Source organism: Desmodus rotundus, chromosome 4 (genome assembly GCF_022682495.2).
Source record: "Desmodus rotundus isolate HL8 chromosome 4, HLdesRot8A.1, whole genome shotgun sequence".
In the NCBI taxonomy this organism is placed as follows: domain Eukaryota; kingdom Metazoa; phylum Chordata; class Mammalia; order Chiroptera; family Phyllostomidae; genus Desmodus; species Desmodus rotundus.
In genome coordinates, this window is record NC_071390.1 from 148,019,116 (window position 1) to 148,041,577 (window position 22,462).

At 46.3% G+C, this 22,462-nt stretch overlaps 1 protein-coding gene across 4 annotated transcripts in view; it reads left to right on the forward strand.

Moving 5' to 3' along the window:
- The window catches only part of SVIL (supervillin), a 156,963-nt gene extending 135,082 nt beyond the window's left edge, over window positions 1-21,881 (forward strand). For all 4 annotated transcript variants that reach the window (XM_045182714.3, XM_045182719.3, XM_045182722.3 and 1 more), the window contains 11 exons: window positions 2,682-2,826; window positions 3,207-3,483; window positions 8,209-8,360; window positions 10,789-10,894; window positions 11,518-11,725; window positions 13,267-13,400; window positions 15,323-15,478; window positions 17,010-17,153; window positions 18,645-18,769; window positions 20,666-20,821; window positions 20,921-21,881. In XM_045182714.3, coding sequence (XP_045038649.2) covers window positions 2,682-2,826; window positions 3,207-3,483; window positions 8,209-8,360; window positions 10,789-10,894; window positions 11,518-11,725; window positions 13,267-13,400; window positions 15,323-15,478; window positions 17,010-17,153; window positions 18,645-18,769; window positions 20,666-20,821; window positions 20,921-21,007 — 1,690 coding nt within the window. In that variant the 3' untranslated portion in view covers window positions 21,008-21,881. The remainder of the gene's footprint in view (window positions 1-2,681; window positions 2,827-3,206; window positions 3,484-8,208; window positions 8,361-10,788; window positions 10,895-11,517; window positions 11,726-13,266; window positions 13,401-15,322; window positions 15,479-17,009; window positions 17,154-18,644; window positions 18,770-20,665; window positions 20,822-20,920) is intronic.
- Window positions 21,882-22,462: the final 581 nt, after the last annotated feature.

Here is a 22,462-nt window from a genome sequence, read left to right on the forward strand (position 1 = left end):
CTATCAGCTGATTTCTCAAAAGAGACCTTACAGGCAAAAAGGGGCTGGAAAGAAGTATTCCAAGTCATGAAAGGCAAGGACCTACATCCAAGATTACTCTATCCAGCAAAACTATCATTTAGAATGGGAGGACAGGTAAAGTGCTTCCCAGATCAGGTCAAGTTAAAGAAGTTCATCATCACCAAGCCCTTATTATATGAAATGTTAAAGGGACTTATCTAAGAAAAAGAAGATAAAAAATATGAACAGTAGAATGACAATAAACTCCCAGTTATTAACAACTGAACCTAAAACAAAAACAAACTAAGCAAACAACTAGAACAGGAAAGAATCACAGAAATGGAGATCACATGGAGGGCTATCAGTGGAGGAGTGGGTGAGGAGAGAGGGGGAAAAGGTACAGAGAGTAAGTAGCATAAATGGTAGGTAGAAGATAGGGGAATATTAAGAATAGTGCAGGAAATGTAGAAGCCAAAGAACTTATATATATGACCCATGGACATGAACTAAGGGGGGTGGGGATGCAGGTCGGAGGGGGTGTGCAGGGCGGAGGGGAATAAAGGGGGGCTATGGGACAACTGTAATAGCATAATCAAAAAATATACTTAAAAAAAAGAAAAATAATTCTTTATGCAAAGCGATTGTTCTTCTTCTTAATAACCAGAGTAAAAGAAGTGTTTTTAAATTATATGTGCCACATAACAGGTTAGAAACAGGTGTGCCCCAGGCAGCATAGAATATTAGGTGTCACGTAGCTGCATTTTAATGGTTTCTATTGAACTAGTGCACAAATTCCACCTTTCCTACCTAGTTTCCTGTTTTAAAATCAAATTACTGATTTTATTATTGTCAAATAGAAACAAAAGCTTTGTCCATATCGGTGAAAATTTTTCAAATCCTTTTTAAACAAGTGCACACTTAACCTAAAATTAGTACTGTAATAACCAGCATTTTACAGATGGAAGCTAAGGGTAAAAAGGGTATTTTATTTGGTATAATAAAACAAAAAATATAACTCTGAAGCGTAAAGTCCATGATAGACAGTTCCTGTTGAGCAGTGACATAATCAGAGATCTAGAAGTCGATGTTTTCAACTAGATCAGATCAGAACCAGCTGAGGAGTTTTAAAATATGTATGTGCCGGCTCCCGCCCCAGAGAAGTGTTCTCGATTCGTGTGAGGTGAGGCTTATGTGCCAGGATGTCTTAAAAGCTCCCCGGAAATTTTAAGGTGCAGCCAAGATTAAGCATCCAGCACTTCTGAAGAAACACGGAGGGTGAAACCACCGAGGATCTGTGACTTAGCCCAGCTGGACCGTGCACACGGGGGTGGGGATGGCACGCCTGCTCCTGCTCCCATTCCCAGCCTCACTCTGCCGTAGTCTCTTCTTGCGTTCATGCAACCTCACGGCCTAAAGATACATTTTTAACGCTGAAACCAGGGGCATTGTCTGTAGGCATCTTTGCAAGTCTGCAGAGTCAGATGTATGTAAAAGACAGTCATTCAGAGTTTTCTGGTGAAGACACAGCCTTTTAAGAGAGTCCTGCGTCTTCCTTAGTTACTGATACTTGGTTCCGTAAGTGCCCCAGGAGTACAAGGCAGCAGTATTTGTACCCTGCCTTGGTCTCCTTTCCAGAGACAGGCAGCCTCTGTGAAGTGCACTAGCTGTGATGTCAGAAACTGTATTCAAAAACCAAACAGGAGGTGATGAGGCAGGAGCCACAGCAGGGCCCAGTGAGCCCTACCCGTCGGTCTGAGGGGATGTGTGCGTCCCGGTCACAATTCACAATCAACAATTGATTTGGAACGATGAGACAGGCCTGCACCTCCTTCTCAGGGCTGGGCCCTCTTGAGCATTCATTTTCTCAGCTGGGCGGGCATACTTTGTCTTATTGTGCTTCACAGATACCGAGTCTTTTACACTTGAAGGCAGGACCCTCCACCAGCAAAAAATTAGACTTGCTTTATTGCAATACTCGCTCTATTGTGGTAGTCTAGAACCCAGCCCGCAATGTCCCCGAGCTCTGCCTGTTCCTTTCTCTAAGTCACCTTTCGTTTCCAGCACAGTTCACATTCTGAGGTCCTGAGGCAGGACCAGACCTCCAGTCTGGGCTGTGTCACCTCCTTCCTGTGTCCTTGTGCTCTCCCTGCCTATTGCCGTGTCCAGTGGCCTAGAGATAAACATGCGACGTTCACTTCCTGACACCTGAAAGGATGTTTAGTTCAGTAACAGAGGAGAGTAGACTGGAGAGTTTTGTTCTGATGTGACTAAAATAACAGGGCTCAGGGTGAACTCCCATCTGTTCAACTCGACAGAAACTTGGGGAGCACAGAGGGGCCTGAAGGAGGCAAGGAAGACACGCATGTGCCCCTGCCTCCCTGCTCCCAGTCTAGTGCGCCACCCCCAGGCTGTCCCAAATGCAAGAATTTGCTAGAATACAAGCAAGTCAGCCCTGACATGGTTCCCTCGTCAGTTCCATGGGCACAAAGCTTTGCAAGGCTTCAGGCTAAAATGTCAAGTATTTGGTAGAATAAGTAAGAATAAACCATTCATTCTGTATACTACTTATGTATTCTGAGGTTTTTTTTCCTCCAGTGACCACATGTGTTTGTTTTCAATTTCTTTATTTTATCATGGCTTAATCTTGGTTCTTTTCCTGTCTGCACCCCACCCACCTGCAGAAAAGGACAGGGGCGGCCTGATTGGGCAATATTTGGGAGACTTACAGAACACAATGAGACTATTTTGTTCAAAGAGAAATTTCTCGATTGGACTGAACTGAAGAGACCTAATGAGAAGAACGCCAGTGAACTTGCCCAGCAGAAGGTATTCCAAGTAGCCAGTTCTCAAACCTCAGGGCTTGGTTTGGGTCCCAACAAAAGAGACCCGAAAGCCGAAAGCCTTCCCAGGGCTTACCAGAAGAACAACAAACCAGTTTCCAGTTACATTCCTACCCTGAGAGTGAAAATAGTCCTGTTTGCACCTTTGGGTTTGCGGGCATCCCATTCACTATGGGGGGGAGGGTGTTCAGGCCTCCGAAGTCTTCCCATTAAATGCAGCCTTTCCCTAAAGCAGTTCAACGCCCCCAGACAGAGTGTGATATCTGCACCCTTGCGCTGTCCCGTTAACAGTGAAACAGCACTGAGTGTGAGAAGAACATCTGGGGAAACATGGAACTGAACAGGCATTTTTATGTTTCCTTGTAGGATGATCCTAGGGCTGAAGTCAAGCCCTACGATGTGACCCGGATGGTGCCAGTGCCCCAGACGACAGCTGGCACTGTGCTGGACGGGGTGAACGTGGGCCGTGGCTATGGCCTGGTGGAAGGGGATGACAGGAGGCAGTTTGAGATTGCCAGTGTCTCTGTGGATGTCTGGCATATCCTTGAATTCGACTACAGCAGGCTCCCCAAACAGAGCATCGGGCAGTTCCACGAAGGGGATGCCTATGTGGTCAAGTGGAAGTACATGGTGAGCACCGCAGGTCAGTGACTCATGTTTTCTTCAAACTGAGCCAGGCCCGGCCCCAGCACAGGGGCTGGAACTGCAGGGCTGCTGGAGCCAGACCCCTGTGAGCCCCGTCTCACCCTGGCCGTGGGGGTGCAGTTGTGCCAGCATACACATTTGCTCTGAGAACCACTTAGGAAACCTATAGGTGAACTCCTAGCAACGCACTATTGCTAACGTCTGGGATGTGCCCTTATAGAAATTAAACTCGCGAGTTAAGTTTTTTCCGGGACCCTCTTCCCTCCCCTGCCCTATCCCAGATGTTTTCTAGGAGTGACAATTTGCCTCCAGGTGATACTGCCATGTGGCTGGATGCTATTAAAATTAAAGTCATTAAGCAAAGCATATCTGGATGATTTAGAACTGAAACCAAATGGTGTAGTAACATTATTGTACAAAAAAGTGTATTAAAAATGAAAGAAGCTATTCCCTATGAGGCTGAGAACCCAGCAGTGCTTTATAAATCTGGTAGAATAAATACATTGTCAAGCTCCTAGTGGTCCCGTCAGAGAAATACTCTTTCTAGCAAAACACTCAGCTGCGTGCTTTGTGCCAGAGACAAACAGCAAGAACAGTGAGTGAACTTTGGAGAGAGAATCCCTTTTCTTTTTCAAAAAACAGGTGTTACCCATGTTATGCGTAGTGTCCATCATCCCTACCTATTTAGCAGAGAGTTTATATCGCAGCTCTGTGATTTCGAGATGCGTCTCCAGAAGAGTTGATTCACCTCCTTACAGTCCCCTTGCCCTCCAGGTGGTTTGCCGATCAAACACCTGCAGACTTAGAGTCATTTGATTTCTTTCCTAATTTATCAGAAATAAATCATTTAATCAACTGGACAGCATTTACTGTGTGTGAGAGACTTTTTATAGGAAGCAAGTAAATACTTCAGACACTGCCTTCAAGAAGCACATGGTGTTCGTGACAGTGAGGCACAGACAGAGGCGCCCACATCATGCTGGAGGAGGAGGGTGCGGTCCCCTGAGATGGCATCTGCCTCAGCGGGAAGGCGGGCGGGAGGGCTGTGTGGGGCTATGCCCAGAACTGGGCACAGGCACTGAGGGCCACCCCACCCCCAAGGTCTAGACTGGGGGCTCTACCGCAGGCCCTGGCTGAGAGTCTCCCCGGAGAGTGTGTGAGCTGTGTCGGTCCTTGTGCTCATTGTTCAGACAAGGAGCGGGACACCAAGGTTAAGTGTCTGCCCTGAAGTCACACAGCTCGGAGAGAGCAGAGCTGCATGCTGAACCATTTTCCCTTTCGTAAGGAGACCCTGTCACTTAGAGGGAAGTTCGAGGGCCCTGACGCCATGCAGCCTGGTTCTGAGTCTTCTCTCAGGCCCTCCCCACCAGGTTAGGGAGCTGGGTAAGGTTACTTAACGCTCTGGGCCTCGGGTATCTCACCTGGAAGGTAGAGATTATAACACCCAGCCCACAGAACATTATAGTCTAGTATTGCAACGTTTAGCACGTGCCTTGTGCCTTGCACGGGTTCACCTGGTAGGTGCAGGAAATAACCGTCAGTGACGTCTCAGGAGTGACAGCATAATTACTGCATTTAACTTGCAGATGAGATAATGAGTGGAGTCACCCAAAAGAAACAAGAGCGACTCCCATGAGTCACTGCTGTAGATTTAAGCTCCTGGATGTGACGCAGAGTTGGCCAACCGGAGTAATAATCTGTGCTGCTGGTTGGCCATAAAAGTAAGAACAGGGAACTTGGTGGGAAGATACTACTACTAACCTTTGGGGCTGTGGAACAGGGAATTTTAAGGAACAACCTTAAAGACATACATAGTTTTTATTCTTAAAATGCATGGGGAACCGCATGTTATATAAATGGAGACCAAGGGGCTCTGCAGTGTGAAATCGAGTCATTTCCTCACCTTAGCTGTCAGTTATAAAAAGGAAGTAACAGCAAATGAATGAATGAAAGAAAGAAAGAAATGAAGTTTAAATGAAATAACAGGTAAACCTAAGATTTGAGGTCTTCATAGACGATTTACGTGGATGCCCCTAAGAAATAATGCTTCGAGCCGGGCAACTAAGTTCTGTATTTCTCCCCAATAAACAATGTGTTCATCTCACAGCCAGATCCAGCAGTATCTGTATGGGCAAAGTTATAACTTTGAAGAAGTCCAGCTTCAGAGAATTAAGTTAGAGTGAGGAGCATTCAGATCCCAGACCACCTTCTGGGAGCAGAAAGCATAGACCAGTGGCATTTGCAGTCACACCGTGTTCCTCATGGAAGCACTGGTCCCTTGGCAACTGCTAGTCCAGCCCCTCATCACTCGCACCCAACAAGGCCTGCACCTGCAGACAGAGCTGAACCTGGAGCTCAGGATGTGCTGGGTCAGGCTCCGCAGAAAGCAGCAGCTGTGGAGACGGTACTGTCATCTTTGTGGTTCACACCAGCCTCCCCTCATAGGCACATAGACAGGCTAGTTCCTTGGGCTCCACAAAAGAGAGACTAGAAGCCTCGGTGGGCCGGTGTCCTGCCCTAGTGACCACCTCAGAGGCTGCAGGGCATGGCTTGTGCCCCTGAAGGTCAGGAAGCAAACTGCGTGAGGTACCCAATGATGCTGGGTCAGGCCACTCTGGAGCGTGATAAAGGTCAAGTTCCTCTAAGCAGGCAGTCAGCACATGGGGTTCTGCGTCAGACCGCGGGCCCGTGGGCAGGGCTTCATACTTCGGTTCTCTGTTACTTCTGAATACAACTGTTGCTAACAGTCTCACTTCTCAAAGTACTTTGATGGCTTAAATTAGGCATTTGGTCACACTATAATAATTATACTCCAGAAGTTCTTACTACTAATAGACTAATCTTCACTTTGCTAAAATTAAAAATGAATGAATGAGTTAAAAAATTAAGCTGTATATAGGAGTACATTTGGGTATGATGAATAAAATGGCAAAAAAAAGTGAAAAGTTTGTTTAATGAAATATTTTTATAGAAATACAATTCTATTTTACATAGATACACTCAAATCCATTTTAGAACGTTAGGGTGTAAAACAGTGGTTATTAAGCATGACTGTCTATTTATACAATGTACTTAAATGCCAGCGAATCCTAAGACAGGTATCAACTGCTATGATCTATTTTAAACATATCTTTTCCCCACAATCTAGTTAACCTGACTAAATTTCACTCCACTGAAGATTGCTAATCAAAAGCAAACCTTTGTTCCCATCTAAATCAGCATAAGTTTCAATCAGGTGGCTTCCAGATTAATCGCGGGCACTTAGAGTCTGCTCACTGGTGGCTGCTATCTCTCTACGCCCGCGTACAAATGCCTGGGTACAAACGCCCGGGCCCGGCGAGTTCAGGGGTGCAGCAGGTGGCACTAAAGGCCGTGCTTCGTCAGAGTACTTTGAGAATTATAACCATTTATGAAAACTGTTATAGAGTCCTTTGCTAACAGGCCAAAAAACAACAAATAAATAAATATGGCTTCTGACCTCTGAAGAACTTAAGTAAGCTTTCTTCTTATGTTCAAATCTCAAGACAGCTGTGATTTGGTACTTGGGATGGGAGCAGAGGAAAATTGAAGTAATATAGAACAGAGTCCAGTTATTATCATTAATTTTTAAGGCGTGTGGTGAGTGTTAAAACCACCTGCATCCTCCCCACTGTTGACCCCCACTTATGGGGCCCCTGACCTTACTCCAGCCTCCACTCAGCCACCTCTGCAGAAAGGCCTTCCTCCCTCAGGCAGTCCCTCAGGCACTCCCCCGGCCCCTGCCTGTTTTCTGCATCACTACCGCTGTCTCCAAAGCATCTTGCTCATCTGTTTGCTTATTAGAACGAAAGCAGGGAAGTTGTCTGTCCCACTCATCCTTGTAGCCCCAGTATCCTAGAGTTCCCTGGCACATAGTAGGTGCTCAGTAAGTATTTGCTGAACAAATGAACCAGGGGGAGTTTCGAGTGAGATCTCTTCCTAAAGGTAGCGATTTTGAGGTCTGAAATACTGTCTAAATCAACCACTTAACCAATTAGCTTTCTGTGACTGCTCCTCAGTGAGACTGGCCTTCTGTGGGCTGCTAATAGGTCTCGAATGCCTGCGAGGTGCCAGACAGGGAGAATAACTGGCACTTAATCCTGGCTACAGCCCTGGTGACAGATATTATTTAAATCCCAGATTACTTCATGAAAGTGATACATCAGCAATTCATCACATCCATTTCTGACAGAACTTTGAGGCTTCAAAGTGGGTTTTTTTTACTAGAATAGTTTTAACAGGCTAAAATTTTTCCTTTGTGCTTAAAGCTGGCCCAGCTGTTGTTTTCAGTATCTCTGCTCCACCAGCTAATCTGTGCCAGAGAGTGGTATAATATGGAAAATGCGTCTGCGTCTTGGGAGCCGTGGGCCCTGCTCAGCAGCCACCGTTTTCTCCGTCACACTTGGAGTGTCTGCCGCCTTCCCCCAGGAAGACAGATGTCGTCTTAGGGTATCAGGAGGGCCCTTCAGACCCTTCTCTCCTGCTTGGAGTTTCAGGATCAGTCAGCTGGAAGAAGGTGGTTTTCCCCTTGTCCTGCGGCATGATTTACTTTCCCTCCAGTGAGGAACGATTTCTCCCCCACCCTGTGGTCCCAAAGCTGCTTCTTTCCTGTTTGTCCTCAGGGAGCCTGAGGAGAGAGCTGTGAACTTGCTCTTCCTTTGTCTTATCTACCACTCACGGGCCTCACCGTTGTGTGTGTTTGCAGTGGGGAGCCGGCAGAAGGGCGAGCACGCCGTGAGGGTGGCCGGCAAAGAGAGGTGCGTGTACTTCTTCTGGCAAGGCCGGCAGTCGACCGTGAGCGAGAAGGGCACGTCAGCTCTGATGACAGTGGAGCTGGACGAAGAAAGGGGTGCCCAGGTACGTCCCGCAGAGTGCTGCACCGGAAAGGGGAGAGGAGTCCTTTCCAGGAGCCCTACGTGTAGCCTGGTCCCCAAAGGACCTGATTCTGATGAACAAAGACAACTCACTCAACACACTTTTAGTCCAGGTCCCACTTCTCCGGACTTCAGACTGCACCTCACTTTTCTCCCCCTCCCCACCCCTCCACCACTGGGCCGGGAAGGCCCACCTGCTGTAACATGATCTTCAACAAAATGTACCTGTGAATGGCAATTCCACGAAGCAAGGACAGAGAGCGATGAGTGGTTTTTTTTTTAAAGTTTCCACTTAACTAATCATCAAGGAATTGCAAATAAAACAAAGAGGTGCTCTTTTCCACTTTTAAACTGGGTGGGGGTTTGCTTGAAGACTGGGTCCCGGGATGACCAGGGCGGCGCGGGACGAGGACCCTTGCGTGCTGCTGATGGAAGTGTAACTTGAAACAGCCGTCCTGAAAAACAGCTTTGGCTCAAGATCCTTAAAATGCTCATAAACTTTGATCAGTTATTCCACTTGCACAAATATACCCTAAGGAAATATCAGAGATTAATGTAAAAATGCATATTTCTAACATCTGCATTCCTCAGAGTAGGCCCCCAAGTGATTTTTTCCAGAACAGGCCAGATCACGTCACCCCCTTGCTGTCACCACACTTGGCCGACAATCTCAGCTCCCCGTGGCCCACAAGCACCTCACAGGTGGCCCGGCACATCTCTCCAGCCTCGCCTGTTCTTGCACAGGCCCCCTGGCTGCTCCAGGCTTCTTGCTGTTCCTCCCACACACCTGTTCCACCCGCCCAGGGCCTTTGAACTTCCCCGGATCTGCGTGTAACTCTTACCCCATATAATTCAGATTTATGTTCCAAAGTGTTATTTTTTTAAATATTGTTTTTACACAATGAAGCTTTTTAAAAAGATTTCATTTACTTATATTTAGAGAGAAGGGAAAGGAGGGAGAAAGGAGGGAGAGAAACAACGTGTGGTTGCCTCTTATGTGGCCCCCACTGGGGACCATGTGCCCTGACTGGGAATTGAACCTGCAACCCTTTGGTTCGCAGCCTGCACTCAGTCCACTGAGCTACACTAGCCAGGGCCAAAGTGTTATTTTTTTCATAGCATTTCCCACTATGGAAAACTAAAGTGACGTGGTCGTTTGTTTATTTATTACTGTCTTCCACCACATACAGGAAAGAGACCGCATCTGTCCTGGTCTTCATCACTGTACACCCCCAGAGCCAGCGTGATCACGGGCAGATACTACTACCCAAAACCAAGATTCTGTAAACTTTTTAGTGTCCAGGTTATTTGTGCCTCAGCTTCCATCCTTCAGTGCCAGTAATGAAGAGCTGCCCCTGGGGTGTTTGGGAAACGGGACACCATGTGCAGATGGTTTTACTCTCTTGGTGAATAGTTAACGATAGCAGGAGGGGAGAGAGCAGAATTTTCCCGGGAAACAGGGCAACACTCGGCCCCATCCCCCTCTGCTACAGACTGTATTTACCAGTAGTTGTCAGTCACCGTAGCGTTTTCATCTATTCCTGATAACGGGTCATTTCAATGCCTTTTTCTTTGGGTTTGTGTGTGTGTGTGTATGAGGGCCGTGAATGAATGCCCTCCAAATCATCTTTAGAGTTTTGAGTCTTAATCTCTCTAGTTGAAGCATTTCATTTTTTGTCACGCTAACAGATGGAAAATCACTTTAGGCATATAAAACACTTCCGCAAAATGGCACTTAATTATGCAAAATGGGCCCTGAGATTGATAAACTCATTCATGGTGAGAAATGCTTCCTACCCGACTTCCAGCCTCAATAAACAATTTCCTCTTTAAGGGAAAATGTCTTGCCAAAGTGAGAGTGAGTTGACTCACCCCTAACATCACCATGGAGCAGCTAACCCCTGATGGAAGAGCATCAGCAGCAAGGGCAGCCTGTGGGTGGGGGGCACAGGCTCTGTGATTGGACCCTTGGGAAGGTGACAAAAGAGGCAGTTCTTTCCCCCCAGACTCAGTGATTAGTCATTCTCACTGCTCAGAGGTGCACTTTGTTAAAAATGGGCTTAAATCAATCAAGTTACATCTGTACCGTGAAATACCATTTAAATATCAAAGTCCATGTTTTAAAAAAATGTTCAATAACAGACAGACTGTTATTGAAAATATCAGGGTAGAAAGCAACACAAAACAACAATCTTTGTTTTGTTTGGAAAAATATATATACCTGAAAAATACTTTGAAACGAAAGCTATATGCTAGAATTTTGAAGTAGTTATCTTTAGACAATGGTATCGCCACTGGCTTTTGCTGGTGTTTCTTGACACGTTTTCAGGTTTTCCACAACAGGGATTAGAGTTTGTGTGCCTGTGGAAAACCGGTGCAGGTTGCTTATGTTAATGTGTTTACCTCGGAAGGTCCAGGTCCTCCAGGGCAAGGAGCTGCCCTGTTTCCTGCAGTGCTTCCAGGGGGGGATGGTGGTGCACTCCGGCAGACGGGAAGAGGAGGAAGAAAATGCGCAAAGTGAGTCACGTTTACTGGTATAGTTAGATTTTTGTTCCTCTCCTGGAAGGTATTTTTATAGGCCTGGGGGTTATTAAGTCTCTCTTCCTATGGCTGTGACTTTACCACGGAAAGCCTTCTAATGTCTGACTCATAAAGCAGCCTTTGGGGATATCACAGTCCGCCCTCGGGTGGGGTGGACCCAGGATCCAACATTGCAGCTGGAGGCTGGAAGTTTCCTTCACCTTAAACGGCATCCTCACAGCGACTCTGTCTCTTTTTAGGAGGAAAAAAAAAACACAAACCAGTGGATCTTCTATTATAAATTATGAGATTTTTATTGGCCAGAACTCAAAACAAAAAGACCTAAGCTTTAGAGGTCTTTAAAATATGCCTGCTCTACAACTTACCTAGGCATTGGTAAATTTTGTGAAAATGATTTCTCTGCATCTTGAACTGGGCACCCTGCTCCTAAGTCTGAAAGGATTTGTGTTCCCGGCAGTGAGATGGCCCCAGGGCCTCAGGCTCCACCTTCCCTTCCTGGTCCTGGAATGGTGTTTGCTGCAGACAGCTGAGCAGGGATCCCAGGGCTGCCTCCCAGTGTAGCACAGCTCCTAACCCTGTGCCGCTGGTGCCCCCTGCAGGTGAGTGGAGGCTGTACTGTGTGCGAGGAGAAGTGCCCGTGGAAGGAAATTTGCTGGAAGTGGCCTGCCACTGTAGTAGCTTGAGGTCCAGGACGTCCATGGTTGTCCTCAACGTAAATAAAGCCCTCATTTACCTGTGGCACGGATGCAAAGCCCAAGCCCACACGAAGGAGGTTGGAAGGACTGCAGCAAATAAAATCAAAGAACAGTGAGTGTTGCTTGTGTGAGGGCTTCTTCTGGAAGGGCTGCCTGTGGGGGGTGCAGGGTAAGGCCAGAGGGTGCCCAGGGCTCCTAGTGGACGTCCAAGTGTGCATGCAGCGACTTCACCAAGGCTACTTATTACCGTATCAGGGCCCCTGACCTTCCAAGTAGATGTGACACGTCTCAGCCAACAGTCCAGCTTGAGGGCTTCTCCCTCCCACCTTTTGAGGACTTACCTGCCTCATAAAAGGCCGAGTGAAGGATGAGTGAAAGGACCCCAATAAGTACTTTAATTTCTTCAGAGATGTGACTCAGCCGTTGAATTACGATCTTAACATCCTTTGTTCCTTAAACAGCAAATTTCAAATAGCTTTTTGAAGTTCAGGATTTTAATTTTGACAAAACACTGGAATGTTAAAAAGCGTGTAGCTAATGAAGACTTTGGTACAATATAAGACGTCCCCTCTTCAGACAAGGGCTGTGTTTTTGCGTTCTCTAAGGCAGCCCCCTGATAGTGAGTTATTGGGTCCCTGGGGCGGTTCTCAGACCCAGCACAGCAGGCAGAGGGCTCTGTTCCTGCCTGGCTGGGTACTGACATCAACCACGTAGACAGAGAAAACACACGGAGCTGCAGCAGGAAGTGAGGCCCTCGGGGTGGGCTGCAGCGGCCGGGCACCTGCCTAGAGTCCAGCTGCAGCCGGGCTCCCTCTTCCTAGCAGCCTGTGCCAGGTGAGCACTGCCGGCAGCCATAGAAATCCCAGTGTCCCGGTCATTCAGGAGGGGCCCAGCGTTTCCTCCTTGCGAACTGGGAGGGCCTTGGTGACATCTGTACAGTAAAAATGAGGAGTTTCCCAGGGCCACAACTTACCGCCAAAGCGCAGTCTGGTAAAATCCATTCTCTGGGCATCAGGACAGTGCAAGGTGGGCCTGCTTTCCCTGTGGCTGCTCAAAACCCGACCGCCACATGGAGAGAGCAGAGAGGAGAAGGAAGGCAAGTGACCTTTCAACATGCAGACAGCTGTGAAGCTAGATCTTTCATCTCGAACACTGTCCTGAGGGCCAGGGAATGGGGAGGGATGATAAATGATGTTCCCTAAGACATCCAAAGGCAGTCATGGCCCATCAGATTTTTTACTTGGACCCCTGAGAAAAAAACAAAACAACAAAGAACTCATTCATTCAACAGAAATTCTTGAGCACCTACTTAGTGCCAAGCACAGATTTAGGGACTAGGGACTTGCCAGTGAGCAAACCCAAGTCTCTGTCCGCACAAAGCTTACGTTCCAGCGGGGGAGGACCAGGAGTAGTAAATACGTACATTATATATAAAAATGTATATATGTTCCTTACATGTTATAAGTAATTGTGTGGTGCTCTGTAAGGGCGAAGCCAACCCCTTCGCCACGGAGCATGTTTTTACTCATTAGCGAGAACTGTTTTGGTGAAAAAGTAGAAGAGAGAGGTTAGCTCACCTGTAGGCTTAGTCTTGAATAACTGTGAGCCGCCGGCACTTGCAAAGCCTGACAGCAACGACTGGCATCCACGCAGGTGCCCCTTGGAAGCAGGGCTGCACAGCAGCAGCAAAGTGACCATACACGAGTGCGACGAAGGCTCCGAGCCGCTGGGATTCTGGGACGCGTTAGGAAGGAGAGACAGGAAAGCCTACGACTGCATGCTCCAAGGTAAGCCCGCATTCCGTAGCCTCTGGTCACTCATTTACTCAAGACGTATTTATTGAGCACCTACTATGTGCAACACACGATGAATTAAATAGGTTAGGTCCTCATGGACCTACAACCCAATAAGGCTAAAAAATATGTGTGACTATAACGCCAAATAAAAATGTTATGTGTTATGAAAGAGGTACAGGCGAAGGAGGTTGAAAGTTCAAAAGAAAAAAAACATTACTTCCACGAGGAAAAATCACACCCAGCTCCTCAGAGACAAGGCATTAGCGTGGAGCAGTTTACAGGGAGCTGGATGGAGGTAGGTGTGACTTGAGAGGAGGGAGGATGAGGAGAAGATTCGGGGAACCAGATGAGCAATGACACAGTGCGGACCTGTGGAACAAGGTGCCATCAGTGTGGCCGGCTTCCTGGGTGCAGGCAAGGAGTGGAGTTTCACTCAGAGAGTACCTCGGTCTGTATTTAAATGCACAACACACTCAAGGTATACAGACCGACTTAAACGCAGATTAACACAAGAAGAAAGCGTAACAAATACTAAGCAGTGAGTATGACTCAGACACGAAGCACCTGAAAGACCTTAACTCATTGAATCCTTACGATGCAACACTGCGACTCCTGCTGAGGAGAAACTGAAGCTCAGAGCAGTGAGTCCACTTTCCCAAGTTGGACAACAACGGAGTGCACACATAACCCCTCTGTCATACGGCCTCTCCATGTTTGCAGTTTTTATATAGTTCTTTCACCTAATCAACATTAATGGTGGAGAATGTTTACAAATGCTGAGAAGTTAAAAAGGAAAATAAGTCACTTATAACCACATCTCTCAAAGATAACCAGAATTGGCATTTCTCTATGTTATACATACATATATTTTTTTTAATAAAATCTGGATAGCACTATACATATTGTTTTATAACCTGGGTTTTTCCTTTAATTTTTTACGGACAACTTCCCAAGTTGTTAATATTTAGACTTGAATGGCTGTAGGGTATTCCATGAATATTCTATAACATACGACATTTTCTACATAACCTGGCTCTACTAATCAGAGACATGGGATATTTCCATTTTTTCTATGATATAATGATACAGTTGTGAATAATTTTTAAAATAATGATCTTAACCCAGTTAAGGTAAATTCCTGGATATGGAACTGCTGTGTTCAACTAATAAAAGTCCTACAGTTCATATCCAAATCACCAAGTGTGCCGACAGAACGTTGGCACGAGGTTCGTCCTCGCCGGCAGAGTAGAAGGCTGTGCAGTTCCCAGCCCGGTCACAGTCGGCACATCAGCTTTCTCACCTCCGCGGACACTACTGGGGAAAATGCTTTCTCACCTCCGCCCACACTACTGGGGAAAATGCTTTCTCACCTCCGCGGACACTACTGGGGAAAATGCTACCTGAGCGCCATTCTCAATCAATGGCTTAAAATTAGGAGTACCGTTAAACGCTTTTGACGTTAATTTTTTATTTGTATAAAAAATTATATTTTAGACATTTGTATTTCTACTTTGAATGTTTTATTTGTGCTTTTTTTGCACATTTCTTACTGAGATATTGATCTTTTCACTATTTTCCTTGATATACTAGGGATACTAGCAAGTTTCCTTATTTCCCACTTTTTCACTTACCTTTTCATTTGCTTTGTTGGTTTTGGGTTTTTGTTTGTTTGGGGGTTTTTTGCAATGTCATTTTTATTTCTGTGTTGTCAGTGCATAAATCTCTTCTCCTTTGATAACTTCTTTTGCAATTATGATTAAAAAGGACTTCCCTGCCTCCAAGTTCAGATAAATGCTACCTATTTTTTATACTAATTCTTTGATTATTTCTTATTTTGTATGAATTCTCCAATCCCTCTGAGATTTTCTTTGGTGCATATTTTGTTTTTACCTTTGTTCTCTTTTCTTTCCAAGATCCTGGAAATTTTAACTTCACACCCCGCCTGTTCATCCTCAGCAGCTCCTCTGGGGACTTCTCAGCCACGGAGTTCATGTACCCTGCCCGGGACCCCTCAGTGGTCAACTCCATGCCCTTCCTGCAGGAAGACCTGTACAGCGCCCCACAGCCAGGTACGCCCCCCAGAGGACAGAGGTCGTGCTGAGCAGCAGAAGATGCACCATCCGAAAAGCCTTTTCATTCCCCTTGTGCATTCATTAGGCAGTTTTTATTTGTCAAGTACACCGCCAGAACATTTAAAAAAATATTATCGCATTTAATCTTCACCCCCACCCCAGAAGAAAAGGGGCATCAACCTCACAATATAAGAAACTGAGGCTCAGTGACTCAAGTCACCCAAGCACATCTGTTAGGAATAAGTTGAGTACAGCAGTGTCAGGCCTGGCGTGTCTGTTGCTGCCCAGCCTTCCCTCAGTCTTCCTGCCCTGCGGTCCACAGTTGTCTGCCCTGGTCCCACCATCCTCTTTCCATTTGAGACAGAAGAATGGGGTAGGGGAAAGGGAAGTGATGGCCTCATCTCTCCCTTTCATCAGATAAAGCAAAAGCTTTCTGCCTGCATCCCTTTGGCCAGAGCTCTGTCACATAGCCACCCCAGCTGCAAGGGAGCCTGGGAAAGCAGGTGGCCAAGGAGCAGGGTATTGGAAGTATCTGCAGAATTAGGCAAAGGACAGTACCTGTTGTACCAAGGCTGCACAGCTGAGCCGTGGCCTCGCCCAGGTCTTCTGATCCCAAGGCCGGGTCTGTTTCCCCTTGACCACCACCTGAACACAGAACCTGTGCGCTCTTATTCTGGTTGTGACACTCACAGTCCCTGGAGACTGGGCTGTGTGTACAGGCCCTCCTCCCCTCCCTGGACTCAGTCTAAGGTTGGCTACCCCTCTCCCACAACAAGAGCCTGGAGCCATAGCCAGAACCTCGCCTGTCACTGACAGCCTAGGTCACCACCTTAAAAGCGTGATGGGTACGCAGGTCATACTGTGGGGTATATTAGCAAGTATCTTAAAAAGGGAGGCTGCTACCCACCCTCTGCATCCTGTGGCTCAGGATGAGTTACTAACCTCCACTTGGCTTTTCAAGTGTGTGGTTTTTACAGAATGCTGAAATGTATGCTAGGACCCAGGGCAAGCTGAGCTAAAGTGAGAGCCCCTTTACCACATGGAGTAAGAGTAGGCTGGTGGTTTGACGATGAGAAAAGGTAAGGAGTGTGATGTTTAGAGCCCATTCCTCTCTAAAAGAGCCATGGACTTGACATCACCGGCGAAGCAGTCATACATGGGCTTGAATGTCAGGGAGGTTTAGGGCGCATGAAGACACTCCAGTTTTTCATTGATTTTAGAGATAATTGCCCCTGTACTCAGCGCCCTGAGGATGCCTGTGGTTGAGGCAGGGCCACAAGAGAGGGAACTGGAGGAGAGGTGAGGAGATGAGGAGAGGGAAGGAAGGAGGACCACATCATCAGCGCCCCCTCTCTCTTTCCTGATTTGATGTTTGAAGGACCGTCCCTTTGCCCCTGAATTTAACTGCCAGGGGGATTCTGCCCCTGACAAAGGCAGCCAGGAGGGAAGGCATCTGCTAGATTTGGGGAAACATGGCTGCAGCATCCATGAAGAGGCTTGATTGTCTGGTCTGTCCTCACCCTCACAGCGCTTTTCCTGGTTGACAATCACCATGAGGTGTACCTCTGGCAAGGCTGGTGGCCCATCGAGAACAAGATCACCGGTTCCGCCCGCATTCGCTGGGCCTCCGACCGAAAGAGCGCCATGGAGACCGTGCTCCAGTACTGCCGGGGTGAGGCATCTGCAGGGCTGTGCTGACAGGCAGGCCCCGAGCCCTCGGGTACAGTGACAGCCGGCATCCCTTCAGAACCTAGTGCCAGGGGCTCTCTGCAGACTTGGTCAGAGCCCCCGCCCAGGCCTCCCTCTGCGCGTGCCAGCCAGCCTTGACACAGCCTAGCGGACAATGACGAAACCAATTTTCTCTTTAACTTTTGAGGCTTATTAATTTTCAGATTAGTGTATTGTCAGCTGCCAGCATGAATGAGATTTCATTTTTCTTTTTTCTATTATAAAGCCATTTAATTTGTTAACCCTGGAGGTCGAAGGCTGTCCCTCGAACCACTGACCCTTGAACAACAAGGTTTGAGCTGCGTGAGTCCAGTTATACACAGATTTTTTTCAGTAGATATACAGTCAGTCCTCCATATCCATGGGTTTCATACCCAGGGATTCGGCCAACTGCGGATCAACAAGTATTTTCAGTCTGCAGATGGGAGTCTGCGGGTGTGGAGGGCCGACTGCGTGCATTGCTCTACACACTCTATATGGGGGGCTTGAGCATCCATGGATGTTGGTATATGTGGGGGGGGGGGGTCCTGGAATCAATACCCTGTGGATACCAATGGATGACTAAGTTTTGGGGGGAGTCCAAAGTTATACATAGATTTTTGACTGCATGAGGTGTTGGTGCCCCTGAAACCCCATGTTGTTGAGGGTTGCCTATATTGCAGAACGCCCTGGACTGGTTAAAACCGTCTGTACCCAGGATTAATCTCCCTGGGGGAGGATACAGTGCACAGTGTCCACACACAGCCACACGCTGTCGGGGCGTGGAGAGCTCCCCGCAGGCAGGAAAGCCAGTGGCAACCACTCATTATTATTTTCGTCATGATGCCGAAAAGGAAAGATCTGTAGTCAATTCATGGGTTTTTTTATTATGCTGTCCACCCAAAATTTATGGGCTTCTGTGAAAACTGAAGATGCCAGTAATTCATTTCTTATCTGAATTTTAAAGGTTTTATTGATTAGTTTAGGGTCACTAGGTGTACAATGGATTCTGTTCTTGAAAATCTCTTTAGTAATAAAATAACTTGCTAAACTTCCCACCAAATGTTCAAGCTGCAGTGGGTTATGAAATGCCGCATTGGCTGTTTAGTTCTCTTTGAACTTAATGCTGCATTAGGAATATTTCTGCAGGTGAGTGCAGAAGGAAGGACGTGTCCCACCCCCCGAGAGAGGCTTCCTCCCGTCCAAGGCCCCAGACACATTTTGTTATGTTCAGAAAGTACAGAGTCAGGTGGATTACATGCAGTTTTATGCAAAGTCATATGCACAAAATGATTATATAAACGTCACCCATGTGTTGTTATAAACTACGTGTAACTTCCACTTTAAGCATGAAGTCAAGAGATGCAAGCAGAGAGGAAAAGGTTTCGAGGGAAGTCAGAGAAAGACAGGGTCTCCGGGTCTGGGTCTGCTGACACTCACCTCTGTGTAACCGCAGGAAAAAATATCAAGAAGCCGCCACCTAAATCTTACCTGATCCACGCGGGCCTGGAGCCCCTGACGTTCACTAATATGTTTCCCAGCTGGGAGCACAGAGAGGACATTGCCGAGATCACAGAAATGGTGAGCACGCCCCCTTCCCTCTGCAGGGGTATCCCCACCTTTTAGACTATAGGTGGACTTTTCCTGGGGGAATTGCATTTTCCACATGAGAACATGTCTCTTCATTTACAACATGTTATTAACAAGTCTATGAAGAATTAGTTTAGGAAGAGGAAAAGTCTAAGGAAGGAGAAATCAATTAAAGCATTTTGGTAATTTTCTACACATAGTTCTCAGGTCCAAAACCTGAAAAGCAAAGGTGAATTTAATTACTTTGAAAATAATCCATAAATAAAGGCCGCTGCCTCTTTGCTCTCAAGGCCCGCACGAGGCACAGCAGAGTCCTCGTGTTTCAGACATTGGCCTGTGGTGAAGGAGACACAGACACCTCCGTGATGAATTAACCTGCGAGGATAACTCAGTGAATGAATGTACTGTGAGTCCCTCCTGGTAGGGTGCTGTTCGCTAACTCATTAATATTCTTTTATGAGACCACCTGGTATTACCATGAGGCGTTTATCAGAATCACTGTTGCCAAAAAATATTATGAACTAGAATGTTATCATTTCCAACTGCACAGAAAAAAAGGAAGCTTCCTGCAACTATATAGAATTTCTTAATTTATGAGTTTTTCACGTTGCTAGGAACAGCAGTTCCAAGAGTGTTTTTGGTTTGGTGAGTAACAGGTCCGTAGGTCCGTTTCTTTGGGTTTTCTCACTGAGTAGAAGAGCTGCTTTTTTGGGGGGAGCTAGAGATGGCATGAGTGCATTTAATAGGAGGTCTGAATTAGTTTAAACAAGAAAAGTTTGCTGCCGCCGAACAACGGAGGGAGCCTGTTTCCTAGGGCCAGCATCACCGCCAGTCCCACGCCTCTGTGGCCACATGGACTTCACGGGCACAGGGAGGGTTCATGCAGCCTTGCCATCCAACACCGTCAGCGAGGGGGCTCTGTGCTCGATAGATAAATGTGTGATCCACGGGACTATAGAGCTCCAGGGAATGGGAGCACTGTCACTGTGGTCCAAGTTCAAGGCCGTAAATCATGGCCATTCTTTTGTATTTACTCTCGATCACTGGAGCTGGCGATGGGCTGTACAACGTCTTGTGCAGGTCCGTGGGCTTTCGGCCAGGGAACAGTTGGCTTCCCACGTCGACAAGTTGTAATAATAATGAACATTCACTGAGAGCTCACTCTGTGCCAGGCGCTTCTCCAAGCACTTTACATTGATTTCTCCATTAACTTTCACAACAGTCCATTAAGAGTCATCATGTTATAATCCCCATTTTACCGGTGAAGGAGCTGAGGCACACAAGCAGGAAGCAGCTTGCTCCAGGTCTCAGGCTAGCTCTGAAACCCACGTCCTGACAGCTAGTCTATACTGGATGTCGCTGCCCTGTGTTGGCCATTCATCCCCCCACCCACCCACTAGGAAGGCAGCCAATCTGGGATTCACTTTAACAGAGGGAGACAATTTACCTGAATAAACTAAAAGGCACACAGTGATTATTTTTAAAAAAATTCTAGATTCAACCCCAGCATATTCTAGATGCATTTTCTAATTGTTTTTAAGTGTTATTAAACAAACATCATTATTTGGATGTTTCCAGTGTTTAGACTTCAAGTTTAATAATCTTACGTCATAATTCCCTCAGTGGGTAGGAAAGGTCCCTAACCTTTCCTTCTGAGGCAGCCCAGAGGCAGGACTTGTTGAACACTTAGGGGGAAGATGGTACCTACAGTCCTGGGGAGAACTGGGGGGCTTTGAGTAATTCCTTTCCACTTTAGAGCCCTGTTTCCCCCTGAGGGAGGGTCCCCAGGCTGGGGTGCAGATTGGACAGGGCTGTGTATTTGCAGGCACACGACAGAGGGTGTTCAGGTATGGGACATGGTTCTTTCTGCCCCCTCCTCTTCTCTAGGATACGGAAGTCTCAAATCAGATCACCCTTGTGGAAGACGTGTTAGCCAAGCTCTGTAAAACCATTTACCCACTGGCTGATCTCCTCGCCAGGCCACTGCCCGAGGGAGTTGACCCTCTGAAGCTTGAGATTTATCTCACCGATGAAGACTTCGAGGTAAGTGTTTCTTCAGGTGGTATAGCAATTAAACCACACGCTGGGCGGGTACCAGAGACCTCTTACTCAGCCACTGGGCTTTTCTCCCGATTCTTCCAGTTTGCACTAGACATGACGAGGGAGGAGTACAGTGCACTGCCCGCCTGGAAGCAGGTGAACCTGAAGAAAGCGAAAGGTCTGTTCTGAGCACAGAGATGCTGGCGGAACCTCAGTTGTCACTTTCAATACCATTGGACCAGGAAAATGAATATTTTTTGGGCTGGTATTTTTAAAAGCATTTTTTAATCAGAGTTTTCAAAACCTGAAGTTATTAGCTCTCCTGCTTGTCCTGGAGTTGTGTATTTTGTAAATGTTTAAGAGAACTCTTCGGGAACTCTTTCCGCGATTCAGCAGGTAATGTTAATAAAAACCCCGCAGGTGCGCCCCAGCGCCCGGCGGCAGCGGCAGTGGCGGCCGCGGCACCGCCCTCCTGTTCCAGCTAAGTGTGGCCTATTTTTTTTTAAGCAGTTCTCTTTATAAAGTGTCATTTTGATAGTTTGTGGATTCTAAAATATATATATTTATATAAACACCATATAAATCAAATATGTATTTAACAAAGTGATATGTATTCATTCACTTTTAAGATTTTGGGGGGTGTCAAAATAATATTAAAGGGTAGATGGAGTTGTTTCTGTGGAATTAGCTCGGCCGCCAACGCTATACCCACCGTGTTCAGAAGCGTCTGTTCGGCATTCGGTCTCACTTGCTCTGAGTGCTGCTTCCGGTGCAAAAAGGAACAGAAAATGCACTTCCTGGCATGGAATCTATGCGAATTCACCTTTCTACCTTAATGTCTCCCCAAATGTATAGTGCCTTGTTTTTATGTACAGTTTATATACATAAAAATGTGCCCTGCCTTTTTTGATGATGGTTTGGAACATTATCTACAATTTTACTCTGAAATAGTAGAAATAAAAAAACATCTCAATTTCTAATATCTGTTGTAAACATTAAACATGTCATTTTGTGATCTAGGTCTCCAAAATAAAAGCTTCGGAATAAACACAGCAATTAACTGATTCGTTCACATTGAATTCCAAGCACATTCCTTTCTGAAAAATATTTTTTTGCAAATGTTAACCTAGTACCAATATTTCACTATTAAGTAGTATCTGCTCTTTTAATTTCGTTTAGGGCAAGATTTTGTACAGGGTCGTAGGACTACGTAGACAGATATTCGACCCAGAAAATTCTAAATACTGTTTTAAAGACATATTTTTGCAAATCATCCTTTAACAATCTCTTTTCCCTAAAACTATATCTATATCTACAGTCTAAGTATATCTACATCTCAAAATCAGGATCTCAGTGCTGTTTCAAATATTGAATATATAAGGTATTTAGAAAACTTAAAGTGAATTTCTTAAAGGTATTCAGAAAACTCCTCCCAGGCACATAGGTTGTTAATATCCCACGTCCATTGTTTGAACGAATGTTACGGGCCTACTATAAGTTGTTACTGCTCCCCCCCAACTTTGTTTTACTTTTAACATATCGAATAGCATTTGCTTTAAACATTGTCGCATACTTGTGCACCTGCACCGTGGGGCTGTAACCCCTTCCTGGTCCCACCACTTTATGACTACATGATATTGGGAA